The sequence below is a fragment of the Eurypyga helias genome, unplaced genomic scaffold, assembly GCF_000690775.1.
Source record: "Eurypyga helias isolate BGI_N326 unplaced genomic scaffold, ASM69077v1 scaffold13034, whole genome shotgun sequence".
Taxonomy (NCBI): domain Eukaryota; kingdom Metazoa; phylum Chordata; class Aves; order Eurypygiformes; family Eurypygidae; genus Eurypyga; species Eurypyga helias.
Genome location: NW_010244412.1, coordinates 16583 through 31113, shown reverse-complemented (window position 1 = coordinate 31113; position 14531 = coordinate 16583). Strand labels below are relative to the sequence as shown.

Genomic DNA, 14531 nt, shown 5'->3' with positions numbered 1-14531 from the left:
TGTATTCCCTACAGATTGGATCATACTTTGGGGGTGTTATTACCACAATTGATGTTGATAGAGACTCATTTACAGACCTCCTTCTTGTTGGAGCTCCTATGTATATGGGAACTGAGAAAGAGGAGCAAGGGAAAGTCTATGTTTATAGTCTGAACAAGGTAAGGATGATGTTAATTGCCTATGAAAAGAACACGTTCCTTACTGCCTTCATATCCTTTTTTTTAAAGAAATACAATCATTTGAGCAGCAGAAGATGACCTGTTGAAAACAGAAACATGATTTTGGCAATTGAGAGTGTAATACAGTTTATTTTTGAAAGTTTTCTTCTCGAACTCTTGTTTTCTCACTTTTTTTTCAAAGGGAGTGTACTACATAGATAAGTACTGTATCCTGTAAGCTACAACATAGCATAGATGCAAATTTATATGATTAATTTCTTATCACATTTTCTTTTTGCTTTCATGGATTAAGAAAAAGTAGGGCTCATCCATCCTAAAAGTGTGTGCCTCAATATCCTTGTGACTCGCTTATAAACCTAGATTTAAACCACATGCATCCAACAGCTCCTAACATGTCATGACTGGATTGAGGAATATGTCAGCTACATGTCAGCTTCTTAATTTGATAAGTCTCTCTCTATGCATAGGGTTTTTTTTATTATTCTTTTAGTCCAGTAACATTGTGTACTCTTACAACAGTTATCAAAATATGTCTCAGCAATGATGGTCCCCTAAAATATTATTGCAAGAAGAGGATCTAAAGGGAGTGGGTCTATTTGACAAGAAACTCTTCCAGTTTCTACATGTATGTTATTAACAACAAATTTCTGGTGAATAAGGTTGGCAGGAAAATAAGAATTCCATGTTATTCAGTAATGTGAGGGTTTGAAATCTGTTTTTCCGGTGCTTCCTTTTATCCATCTCCAAATAAAGGAGGTGCAGCAACTACTTGCTGCTGCTAATCCCTAATAGGTGATTCATGGCACCAGTCTCTTGGAAAGATTGGTTACACACCATACTATATGTGTGTATTTGGTCTAGGATGCACACTGGACCAGAAGAATGTATACATTAGGCCATGAAGTATGTGTCTACTGAGGACAGCATTTGTTCTGTGTAAGAGAAATGCTGTCTTTCGTTCTGGAATAACAGTACTGCCATCTGTATTTCATCAGAAACTTGGCTTACTTCTCAGACTAAGGGAATGCCTTTAGAAAGAACTCTATTCTACCTTAAGAATGAAGTGGTTTCCTCACAATAAGATCTAAATATTGTTATGATACTACACTTTTCTGTGAACCTTTAACTTCAAGAAATACAAGGAGCATCTAAATGCAGAAAGAGAGGGAGCAAGAATGTCTTTCCCACCCGCTGCTCAGAAATAACATTTGAATTATGGTTACAGAGTCACAGTTTCTGCAGTGCACTCAGTCACTAGGAATAGCACATGATTTCATTTAATTCATCAGTTTGTCTTCTGGACCAGAGCTGTTAAAAGCCTGCATGCTAAAACATTGATGGAAATTCAAAAACTCTAAATCTGTTCTTTCACAGACAAAGTTTGAATATCAGATGAGTCTTGAACCTATAAAGCAAACATGCTGTTCGCCGTTAAAACAGGACACCTGCAAAGTTCTTAAGAATGAGCCTTGCGGTGCACGCTTCGGGACTGCAATTGCTGCAGTGAAGGATCTCAACCTTGACGGGTATAATGACATTGTAATAGGTTCTCCCTTAGAGGATGATCACCGTGGAGCTGTTTATATTTATCATGGCCATGGCAACACAATCAGTAAAAGATATTCACAGGTATGAAGTAAAACTTTACAAACCGGCAACCACTGTAAGTAAAACAAATCCTGTTTTCTAGTGTCTTCCCAACATAGAATCATATTGTGAGCTCATCTGCTATGACAGCTTCTTTTTTAAAATGCCCTCCACTTTTATTCTAGGTCTGATTTAACTGGATTTGACCCTAATAATATTAGAAAATATATTTGCATGTTTTTATTGGAAACCTCCTGAAATGTTCTGTACAGCCAGAAAAGTAGATATTTTGCAATTCTGAATATTTATAGTGTGTTCATCACCATAGTAACTGGTTTAGGAGTATTGTAATGAAAATTTAGTATATTTAAAGTCTAAAAACCGTCTAACCACCAACAAATGTGCCTTGAATGTTCCTATAAAATTCTTCACTATGCAGTGCATAAACCTCTTAATGTTTTTCACAGCGTATTGCATCAGGTGGAGATGGGGAGAAAGTGAAATTTTTTGGCCAGTCTGTGCATGGAGAAATGGATCTGAACGATGACGGGCTTATTGATGTCACCATTGGAGGCCTTGGTGGGGCTGCCCTCTTCTGGTACGGATACTCACAGCAGCTGTCAGGCCAGAAAATAGCCGCTTGGCTTGAGATGCTGATGTAACTTGCATGCACTACTGTTTGGACTGTTGTGAGGATACTGATTTCATCTAGTGCTCTGACACTGAATCTTCATATTTTCATGTCTTTCCGGAGGAATCGGTATAAAAATTAATGGATAAATAGAGTTTTAGAAACCTTGTTAGACCATGTCTTCCTAAACCATATTCAAAATGGAAACTGGTTCCACTTGTGGAACTGAGTAAAATAGAAAAAGAAAGTGTTCTCTTTTTCACACTATGTTGCATATTACCTTATTAGCAATGTCAAGGACAGCCTCAAATGTGAAGGGGTCACTGAGAAAACTCATTTGACTTCCTCATAAGAAAACTCTGGTTTGACTTTCTACAGAAAAACTTGGAAAAATTTAGCTAAACTTTCTGGTAAGGCAAGCTCCTTGCTTTCCCTGCCCTGCTGTTCACCTAACTCACCGGCTAGGTGATCAAGTTTGTCAAGTTGTTCTACCATACTCAAGCTGCCAGCTTCTCCTCACCTTCATCTGGTAGTTTGTCTTTTTGAAAGTTCCGTGTGTTAATGCAATGAGATGACCCTTCACTGCATTGCTTAGATCACAAATCTGAAGAAAGCTATTTTTGCCACCTAAATTTGCTGCTGGTTTAGTACACCGGCGTACTCTGTCTCCAGACAAAAAGGGAACTGATCCAGAGCAAAGGGAGAGGTATGCATTGCAGGGACGGGAGCAAAAGGGAGTTAAAGTGAAGCAAATTGGTAGTGAATCTCAGCCTGTTTATCTACCCCCAGCCTAAGCAATGGCACACTACCCTCCAGGTCAAGCTTCTGTTGAAGTAGCATATTAGTTCATCTGTGGATACCCTCAAGGATGGGTCTGGGCCTTCTGTGTCTTCTAACAAGGGACTGGCTCTATAGAGGTCTATAGAGATTCTTTTGAAAATACTTATTCCATCCTGTACCTGTTCTGAAACAAATACAGCACTAGTGAAGTCCTGTGACTATTTTTTCTGTAATTTTTTGTTTACTGGTACTAAGTATAGAGTGTATAATTAATCATAATGTACATATATTTTAATGTTGAATGTTGCGTATTTTATAAGTTCATTCTTAAATTAAGAGAAGTTGCTGATATTATTTTCAATGCACATTCTCTCTTGTGGTTTGTTAAGGTCTCGTGATGTGGCTGAAGTAAATGTTTCCATGCAATTTGCACCCAAAAGCATCAACATCCAACAACAAAATTGTCAGATAAATAAAAGAAAAACAATATGTATAAATGCCACAATTTGTTTTAAGACCAGATTAAAGTCAAAGGAAGGTACATTTGAATCCAGTAAGTAGATAAGCACTAAAGTCACTATTCAAAGTGTATTTAAGATATGGGGGGGAGGAGTGGGGATGGTTGGTTGGTGGTAGGAAAATGATGTGAAGAGGCAAATTGGTTGATGATATTGATCTCAACTTCCTTTACAGGTCTGCAGTATTGGATTACTCTCGACTCACAAAGACAAATATCTCGAAGCTTGTTCACTGAAAGCCAGGAGAGGAAAATGCAAAAAAATATAACTATTGAAGGGACAGAATGTATTAAACATAACTTCTACATGTTGGCAAGTAAATCATTTAAAGTGTTTTTCTCGTGTAGACATTATAATAAAGCAAATGTATTCCATTAATTGTAAATTGGACAACAATATCAGCATTCAGAAATAATCTTAAGATGTGTACATAACATTTATTTACTACTTATAATTTATATATTTGTTTCTGTATATAAACTATTTACTTTATATACATAAACTCTGAACAGTCTATGTACCTTTTGTCTGAAGAAAGAGCATAACACACATGGATAAACCATGCAGTTAGTATGGTTAGTAGTTTGGATGCATTCAAAACTCGGCATTAGCATGTTAGCTGGAAGTCTAGTTTGCATATCGGTGCAATTCCTCCTACTAAAATGTAGTTAAAAAGTTGCAAATTAGGTTTGGGGTAGAGGATACTTTTGCAGATACTTTCTGCAAAACAGAAATGTAATTAACAACAGTGAGTATGAAATTTCCCAGATTGTAACTAATGTGCAGAGTGAATGTGGGTGTGTATTAATGTTTAGTGACTCCACAGTTTTATGAATGTGAAAAACTAACGATAAATGATTCCCAGAATTTGCTTGAATATGTAATATATCTCCTACCAACACACAAGTTGATACTGGTGCTGTTTGTCTTACTGATCCTTTAAGAGCAAGTAAAAGAGAAAAGTCTATGAGTTGACTGTTCTGAGACATTCTTAAATTAAGCTGTATTGGATCTGCTCAGGCTATTTTTATGATGAGAGGATATACACAAAAGCATTAGTATGTATTTATAAGGATTGGCTTGCACATTAAATGCTTTATCATCAACTGTGAACATTCAAATGCTTCTTTAGCAAGGATGGCAACAGTGTGGCTGAGAAATATTTTACCTCAGCATTTTTGGGGGTTTTAACCTTCTTCGATATTAAAGTGGATGTTCATAACAGCAGTTTTGTTTTCTTTATGTTCTAGGATAAGCCTGACTTTCAGGACTCTGTAAAGGTTTTGCTGGAGTTCAATTTTTCTGATCCAGAAAGTGGACCTGTTCTTGATAGCAACCTGCCAAATTCAATATCTGAATATGTAAGTCAGCAAGTTTCTATATTAATAACTAAAGTATTTAAGGTAAAATTCATAGCCCACACAAGAGCTGAAAGTATTGTCCACAAAATGGCTGGAGGGGGAGGGTCATTGAGTCTGTCCATAAGATGTTTCCTATTAAGTGAGTCTCCAGGAATGAAAAGCATGATCCAGTATGGTTGGGAACCAGCCTGGGGTCTTAAAGTTCTCCAGACTTAAAGATAGAAGACAGTACAAGCCATTTTACTGTCATTTTTTACGTAGATAGATCAGGGGAATGTTAGTCATGTATTTTGATGGTACTTGGACTCATTCATACTTCTACTGTTGCCTCTTCTTCTAACCTAGATGAATCATTTAGAAGGGAATGAGTAGAAAGCTGTTTCACCTGTGCATTTTACAGGATACTGGCATGTTTAACTGATTAATATTAGGGAGGACTTCTCTGATTATCAAACAGAAGGCCTTGTATAAAATTAGATAATTAATTAAAATGCAAGTATTTCATTTTAATTATAAATGTAATAAAATTGAGAATAAAAATACTATTGTTGCAGATTCCTTTCACTAAAGATTGTGGAGCCAAAAATAAATGCATTTCAGATCTTGTTCTGAATGTAAAAGCAAGCATAGCTGGAGACAGGTAACTACACTGGGTTTATTGTATCACTTGATGTCTGTACAAAATTTCTATGTAATTTATAAATTCTGTGGTCTAATAAGATAATGCTGTGGCATAATTTCCAAATCAGAAACAATATAGTCTGGACACTGAAAGAAGTTCCTCTTTATGCTAAGAACAGATTCAAAAGTTAAGATGTCCAACATTCTTACTTTATTTTACAGCTCTTCTCCATTCATTGTAAAGTCACGCAATGATAAGTTCACCATCCAGCTCTCTGTGAGGAACAAAAGAGACAGTGCCTATAATACCCGAGTTTTGGTTCAGTATTCTCCAAATATTATTTTTGCTGGCATTGAGGTAGGAATTTTTCACATCATCACATTTATCATAACCTGTATTGCTAGAGATTGGAGGAAGCCTTTTTATTAGGCCTGAATTTCACTGCCCTGGCATCACCTCAGTTGAGTGGAAGAGGTCTTTTTTTGTGCATTTTGACCTGAGTGGACTCTTGCCTAGCCTCTCTTAACTACAGATGCAAGTTTCACAATGAGACTTAGACAGTAAGTGCCTGCATCTTAGACGAACGTCAGCACCATGAAGCATCTGTACAACTGTAGAGCCAGAAGTGCCTCATTATTCACCAGTACAGCTCCTGAACCTTTTTCAAAAGGTTTGCCTTTTCAAAAATTTGCCTTTTGCACCTGTATAGAAAAAGCACTGTCTTGGTAGGGAAGCATAGAGCAGTGCCTGTCTCATCGCTACCTGAGGCAGCTCTTTTTCTGTGTGCCTCAGCATGTAGCTATGAATTCACCTCAGTTCAGGTGGGAAATATTAGGGGTTTGTTTCCTATCAACAGTCCTGATGTTGTACATTAGGAACCTGTAACACTGTTGCTGACCCTGTAGCAATAATTTATGGAGTATGACTGTCACTTTTATTGCCAAGTTAGGAATACATTTCCAGAGTTACATGTAAAAACTCTGTACTGAAACAAAAGTTGTTCTGCTTGACCCTATGACTAATTTGCATGATGTCCAGTTTGTATGTAATTGCTAATGTTCCGAACACTTTCACTGAAAGGAAATAATAGCTACTAATTGATGTAGATATCCATAGGTGGAAATCGTTTTGCAGAAGTTACAGCTTTCTATTTTTGTTCCAGTTCAATGAAGGGTTTGGCTCTTACGATGTTTTGACAACGAGATGTGTCAATGGTATATATTTTCAACAGGTTCTTGATACTTGGTCAGAATTTAAGAAGTGTTTGCACAAGGTCATGATTTCAATTTCTTTTTCCTTTAGGATATACAGAAAGATAGCTGTGAGTCTAATCACAACATCACCTGTAAAGTGGGATATCCATTTCTAAAACCTGCAGAAGAGGTAAAAACTACCCCTGCATGCGAGTTTTCCTTGCTCCATGTTGTTGTTCTAAGGCCAGGGCAGTCCCTATCACGTCTGAGCTTCTTTTATCTTTTGTTCACTCTGTTACCTGTCCATGCATTTTTCCCAAGCTATCCTTGACATGAACAGCACTGAGCCAGATAGGAAAACATCAGATCTTTAGTACCTGGGCTGTCAGCTGTGTGTCTGTGGAGGTAATAGGTGCATACTGCTGTCCTTGGCACTGTCAGATGGCAAGTGGCACCCCTGAGCAGAAGGGTCTGTCTCCAGGTGTGTAGGATATTGGTTCGGAGCTACTGAAAAGACATCAGATACTGTGGCTTTCCACAGGTTGGAGCCTGTGACTTTAGTTATTTTGTATGTAAAATTTAGTCAGTTGTTTGAAAAGAGAATAGGTTAGTATGTGGAAATGCCAACCTGGATGCCAGCAAAGCCTGGCATCAAGACTTCACCTCTACTCAGCGGGGAGTGAGAGGCCTTTCCAGCAAGCAGTCCACTTAAAACTGAGCTCCAACAGGTCCAGTGGTAAGTCTGTATCTCCTGCTGGAATAGAGAGGGAGCTTTAGCTAAACTAAGCCTTTAAAAATATGCATCTAAACGTCACTTAAATAGTTCTGATATTAAATTGGGAAATATCAGATTCCATGCAAGTAAGACCAGCTGTCTTACCTGGCATTTTCTTGTCTGCTCTCCTGTCAAGTCAGGTCCGTGGTGCAGATGCGTGACACAGGGAAGATCAGAAGAGATGTCCTCTCATATTGCCTCCCACATACACATTCCAGTTCGTGTCTTGGACCTGTAGGGATTAAGTCAGCTGTTACTTTCTTGCAGCCAAATAAGCATACTGCCCAATGTTCCATTCCCGGCTTTACTGGATTTTTCACATTTTCCTTTCATGCTTTGCTTGCTAGCTTGTAGCTACAGATCCCTAAATTTAAAAATTTCATACTCTCCTTTGCATTCAGAAATCAATTTATCTCTGGTTAACTGATAAGTATCCATGATGCATTCCTTTTTAAAGGCTCTTCCTGGCTCTTTTCTTTTTTTTTTTTTTTTTCTTTTTTTAAGTATGAAGAAATATTTAAGACCTGTTTCTCTGTGTCAGTTTGTAATAAAGAGAAATAAAAGTCTGAGCTGAAAAATCCTCTACAGTGACAAATAGTAACACTGCTGCTTCACATAAAATTACCCCTAAGTGTCAGGATCTGAAGAGGGAGTTGTCTGGGACAGTGTTCCCAAATTTTGTGTAGTCCCAAATTGTGATAGATTTGCCCTAGTTATAATGAGTAGGGATTTTTTGTGAGACCTAATAGTAATTTATTTTTATTGTAAACGTTTCTGTTAGGTATTCTAGGTGTTTTACTATATATTAAGTGAGATTCCAGCAGCCTTCTATAGACAGCTCATCTCCACTGCAATTGCCAGGCTTTAAAGCTTTGTTTCTTCCTCAATAGGAAAAAAAAAAAAAAGGTTTGGATGAATTGCTTGCAAGACCAGTTGATTTCTATTAAGAATTATTTAGCTATGTATTTCTTACATGAGTTTTACGGAGGTTTCTCAGTTCTGAAAATTTATCGTTTCTGTTTAGTAAGTGATAACTATTAGATTTCTTTCTTGGTTGGGACAAATACAAAAAAGTAGATTCATTCATAGGAAAGAGTTAAAATACGAATAAGGATTCTACAGGTAAAAGTAGCAAAAAATTGCTCATTTTTCATCAGTGCAAAATTTATTAGTGGGATCTTTTGGGTTTGGGGTTTTCTCCCTGCCCCTCCCACCCCCCACCTTTAAAATGTTTACTGTATTTTTCCAAATAGATTTCCTTCAAAATATCCTTCCAATTCAACGCATCATATCTCCTGGAAAATGCCACCGTTCATGTATATGCAACAAGGTTAGTTGCAATCATTACTTGTTTACCTCCTGATTTTTTTTTCTCAGAAAGCTCATAGTAAATCAAGGACGACCTTTTTGAACTAAGAGGTATTTAAACAATCTGTAGAGCTCATAGCTTTACAAATACACTCAGTCCAGCAGTGGACTGAGTGGACTAAAAAAATAGCTGTTTGTTTCTAGAGCCTGCCACGAATGAGTCATAATTTCCAGTAGTTTTACCTTCAGTAGAAGTTTATTCTCTTACAAAATTACTGCATCCTTTAACATGAATCACAGTTGATGCTAAACAAAGAGGTCTGGCCTTCGAAGATCAAGAGCATTGCAGAAGTTGTCTGTGACAGACTAAAGGAATGCAGTTGTCCTCAGTGTTCGCTGTCCCTGAAAAATCCAGAGATAGCGTGAGAGTAGTGGCCCTTACTTTGTCCATTTTCATTCAGTCAACTGCAGTCTGTATTTTAACAAAGATGCATCTCTGAGCTGGGACTAGTGCAGGAGTTAACTTTTAGTTACTGGAAAGAGTATTTTGAACTTATTTTTATGAGATATTTATTAACCTGAAACGAGTACTTTGTAGAGCTGTAGATATTTCTGTTTCTTAAAATCCTTTCCCACTTAGTAGTCTTGTTGCACCTGCACAGTTTGATCTGAGTGGCATATGCTATTTTATTTTAGTGACAGTGAAGAACCACCTGAGACCCTGAGTGACAACAGAGGTCACATTACAATTCCAGTAAAATATGAAGTAGGATTAATATTTGTAAGGTAATGATGCTTCTCTGTACTGTTATTTGCTAGCACAGTACATATCAGGTGTTAAACGAGAATGTAGTATTGTTTTGTTGTTGAGCTGTGTTCAGTATCTGTGGATGACAGCTTCCAGGCTCATGAACAGGAAGCACAGGCTTTATTGGAAAGAGCAGTTATGTGAAATAATGGAGCAGTAACTGTCCTTATCTTCCTGTATTTCCGTTTTATCTATTTAAACTTGATCTGCTGTTTGCAAGTACAACATCAGCTTTCGTTGATGCTTGTACTTTGCTTTATTCATTCAAAGGCATTTCAGGTACATAAGAAAGCAAATACTTCCAACTTCCTGATGGTCATGAGTTTGTATCACTATCATCTTACATGGTGTGGTGTTTGATTTCCAGCTGCAAAAATTAGCCTTAATTTTAGATTCTTAGGGGATTGTTTTTATCAATTCAGACGTAAACTTTAATGCAGGTTTTGTAGTATGCTTTCTTTTCAGAAATAAGAAATTCCAACCCTGAAAAACATGATAAGTATTATCAGTAGACTACACTGCATGGTTCACAGCTGTAAATAATTAAGTCAAGTTCATTTTGGATGCATTTCATGGTTCAAAGCCAGCCTTTTTTTTCTCCCATTGGGAAGAAGGTTGAATTTGGAACATGCCGGTTTTGCTCTTTTTTTACTTGGTCCTGTCTTTTATAGGACATGAGGATAAGGGACTGTACAACTAGAATAAGAACAGCAAAATCAGGCCCAATATTTGCTTATTTTGTAGTTCCTTCTGAAGTAAACATTTAAAATTATGAAAATTTCTGATTCTACTCAGAAAGTGGGTGAGTTGAACTTCACTGGAAATAGAGTGTACTCTTAATTACAAGAGTAGTCCTGAAGGATTCATGAAACAATGAAAAGACCTATGTTATTAACTGCTAGAGTTTTTATGAAGTTTCTGTCCTTATTGGAGTTCTTTGTGGTTTTTTTTGTTTTTTAACCCACAGTGTTTTCAAAGAGCACCATGTCATAATTGCAGCAAATGATACCATACCTACTGCTATTAACACAACAGAGCAGATTGGGGATGAAGTTACTCTACATTATAGGGTAAGAAATTACAAAGTAAGAAACAATTAAAACTATGATACAGACACTGGCTTAATTTTTTCTTATTTATTATTTGGCTTGAATTGCTTAATGTGATAGCCTATTACTTAAATAGCAGCTATGCAATTTGTTAAACTTTCTATATGGGTGTTTTGTGTTTAACACCTTTTTCACCCCTGCTTGTTTCAGAACAAGGTGAGTCAGAAGTTCTGAGTGGTCCATCCTTGTGCAGTAGTTCTCGTAGGGTTTTCATCTGCTGCCCTCAGCAGGGCAAAGAGGGCATGGCCTGGTAAAATGAGAACTTGACCTGCATTAATTGCAGTTAAGAACGGATGTTTCCCAAATCCAATCAGCTTTGAAAAAGAAATGCCATGCTCCAAGAATGTTGTCTTCCTAATGCAATGACTGTTGCAAACTATAATCACTTGGAAAATGCGGACTAGAAGCCCAGCCCCAAGGTGCAGTAGGACTGAATTTAGTTATCTTGAGTGCATCCATGTTTCCTAGTGTCAAATCCAAAGCTGAACAAGGGTCCCATATGCAAAGGATAAAAGTCTCTGAATCAACTTCTGCCTGTAAAAATGGACCATGGGAAAGTTCTTGCTCTCATGAAATACCAATGGCAGAGTGTTTCTATTTTTTTAACCCACCTACAGCATTTTACTCATCTACTCTTTTTTTGATCTGAAAGTTCAAATCCAGTAATCTTGAAGCTTTTGTGGGTGTTTAAAACATTTTTCATCTCATTTCAAAACCTTTACTTTCTGAATGGGAAAGCTGGTGGACCATAGGGCATACCACTTCTGATCTCATAAGCAAAACTCATCTCTGCAAGCAGATTATCACAAATGAGTAGCCAGAAGAAAATAGTTACACAGCTTCTTGAGTGTTTGTTAAACTTGTCCACTTCAGAGACAGGATCACTAATTCCCCTGCCAGAAATTCCACCTAGATGCTTTCTCCATCCTCAGCCACAGCAGGCCTGTCCAGAAGCAGCAGCAGCTTACAGGTATGTCCTGTGACCATCTCAAGGAAAACAGGGGAGAGCAGCAGGTGAGCAGGAGGGATGCTGCCTCAGCATACTTGAGGAGGAACTGCGAGGACAAACCACTGGCTCCTCTCCTATGTAAAGGATTTTGGGAGCTTTATTAAAAATTGAAATGAAATTACCTTAGATAGAAGTCCCAGATGACAAGAGGATGCAGTAAAAAATATAACAAGAAAGAATTTCTGTCAAAATGGCCCTTTTTGTCCTGTTCATTTGATTTTCTTCAATTAGAGCATTATATTACTGAAGACCACAGAAGAACATCTGCTAATTCACAATAGGCTGTTCTTGGGGAAAAAGTAAGAGTTCATCACACCACTTTTTGCATAACTAGCCGTGGAAATGTAGAAAAACACAGGAGAAAATAAAAAAAGATGAAAGGAAAAAAACTCACAAATACCAACAAAATAATGAAAGTACTAATCAAAGCATTTTTCTTTTTTTCAATAGATTGAAAAGGGTGAACACTTTCCAGTGCCAAACCTCACACTGCAGCTCTTATTTCCCAATGTAACAGCAGCCAAGAACACTCTTCTGTACTTTACTGCATTGTCACATTCCCAAGTAAGCTAGGAATTTGTATTTTTATGATTAATTTACATTTGAAATTCTTGTTGTAAGGAACTGTAAAATGCAAATATTTGGGATTATGCTTTGCTTCAAGGTAGATATTGCTTTTAGTCTAAAAGACAAGATGCTGGTGTGTTGAGTATGTACAGATGTGCATAAGACAGAGAGATAAATTTTCTTAAAAGGAAACAGGCAAATTTAAAATGGTGTTGAACAATAATAGGACTATAACATGGTTCATTTGATAGATTGCCAAGTGATGACAGGTCCAGACTGAGATATGAGTGGCAGGAGTTTCTCAGGAGATCCTCCGATTATCTCCACTGTCAGCAGTGCTTATTGCAAATTCTCTAGTCCTCTGTGTACATCTAGAGCTTAATCTCCCGTTCAGTCCACTTCTTTCTGCTACTGAAATCATCCTTCATGCCTGTCTGCTCTCCAGCACAAGCAGTCCTCTCACTTCCTCCTTCTCTAGGGCACCGAGACATCTTGAAGGAGATTGTAGGTCATGTCTTTCAAATGCTTTTCACTGCGGCTCTGATTTGAGTTTTTCCATTTCAGTCCTCCAGAGCAGCTGGAAGAGATCACACTTCCAGGAAGTCCCATGATTCCAGATATGTAGATGTTAAAACTAGAGCTATATCAATAACCGAATGGCTGAAGAACCCAAATATCACTAATTGGTGACCTAAACCTCTGGGGGTTTTATCCTTCCCTCGGAGATGCTACACATGTGCACTTCTTTCCAAGTATCTCACTTAATTTTGATGTGTTGAACCATGGAAAAATAAACCAAATGGTCTAAACGAACGTTCAATGTTCACTTTAAAATAAACAAACAAACAAAATCCAAACAACCCAAAATATTTCATATTTAGAATACAAAGAAGTCATGTCTGTTCCAAATTCCTTCCACCATTATTTTCATTCCCAGACAATCACCCACCACATTTGACCCAAGTTTGTACATAAATTCAGCAAATCTGTGCTTATTTCTGCGGGTATAATTCATCTACCGCTAGCTACACCCTAGTGATAGCGGTGTGTTAAAGTGCACTTCAGGGGATTTTCAGTCCTCCTCATGCTAACAATTTGAAAGTGAATGATCTGACTGAAAAACAACAAATTCCCCAGCACTGAAGACACCAAACGATTTTCTGGTTGCCTTTGGAGGAGCCCTGGACGTTTAGCAGTGCGGCAGCACACACACACCCTTCTGGGCATTGGAATGGGGGTTCCGGAATCCTGCACTTAACCTGCTTGCTACAGCAGAACTTCTGTGGATACCCATGCAAAAGCTCTTTAGCTCTTTCAATAGCCACCTCTTGATGGTCCATGTAGTGATCATCTGTCAGGAAGCTCTTGTTTGCTTCTACAGATGATCAGGTAGCGGGATAGAGTTTAAGTTAAATTATGTCATAAAAAGCTCATTTGTTGTTTGAATAATGATACTTTAATACCTAGACCATCTGAATTTCCTGTTCTGCATTCTTGCAATATTTAGTTTTATTACATTTAGCAATTAGTAAATATTATTTTTATTAAATATTAAATATTATTAATGTTGGCATGTTTCCAGAGCATTTTTTTGTAATAGATTACATATTCAGACAATAAGAATAATATTTGTATTTTTGCTAACAGAATGCCATCTGCCAAACTAGTTACCCTGTAGATCCCTTAAAGATCGGCACTGGGAAACCATTTGTGTTGCCAAAAATAAAAGAACCTACCAAAGATACAATTATGGTAAGCCTCCACAGAGTATATATGTTCATCCCAGATATTAACCCAGATCTTTGACCTGAGTATTTTTGCAATGAATATATAAAAACTTCTTTTAAACTGTATCCTATGGAAACTTAATTTGCCTTAATAGCCTGAAAAACATCTTTGTAGACTAGCTATAGCTTTTATTTCATCATAGCTCTCCTATGATGAAAGGCTGAGAGAGTTGGGCTTGTTCAGCCTGGAGAAGAGGAGGGGCCGGGGGGACCTTATTGCACCTTCCAGTACCTGAAGGGGCTACAAGGAAGCTGGGGGGGACTTTTTACAAGGGTCTGTAGTGACAGGACAAGGGG

The 14531-nt window shown here is 37.5% G+C and overlaps 1 protein-coding gene across 1 annotated transcript in view; it reads left to right on the top strand.

The window, feature by feature from the left end:
* ITGA1 (integrin, alpha 1) overlaps positions 1–14531 on the top strand; it is a 44863-nt gene that overhangs the window by 26079 nt on the left and 4253 nt on the right. Inside the window, exons 13-26 of the mRNA XM_010149749.1 lie at positions 15–158; positions 1554–1808; positions 2234–2364; positions 3567–3730; positions 3871–4007; positions 4946–5056; positions 5611–5696; positions 5900–6035; positions 6981–7061; positions 8900–8976; positions 9651–9740; positions 10730–10832; positions 12331–12444; positions 14095–14199. Of these exons, the coding sequence (XP_010148051.1) occupies positions 15–158; positions 1554–1808; positions 2234–2364; positions 3567–3730; positions 3871–4007; positions 4946–5056; positions 5611–5696; positions 5900–6035; positions 6981–7061; positions 8900–8976; positions 9651–9740; positions 10730–10832; positions 12331–12444; positions 14095–14199 (1734 nt within the window). The remainder of the gene's footprint in view (positions 1–14; positions 159–1553; positions 1809–2233; positions 2365–3566; positions 3731–3870; positions 4008–4945; positions 5057–5610; positions 5697–5899; positions 6036–6980; positions 7062–8899; positions 8977–9650; positions 9741–10729; positions 10833–12330; positions 12445–14094; positions 14200–14531) is intronic.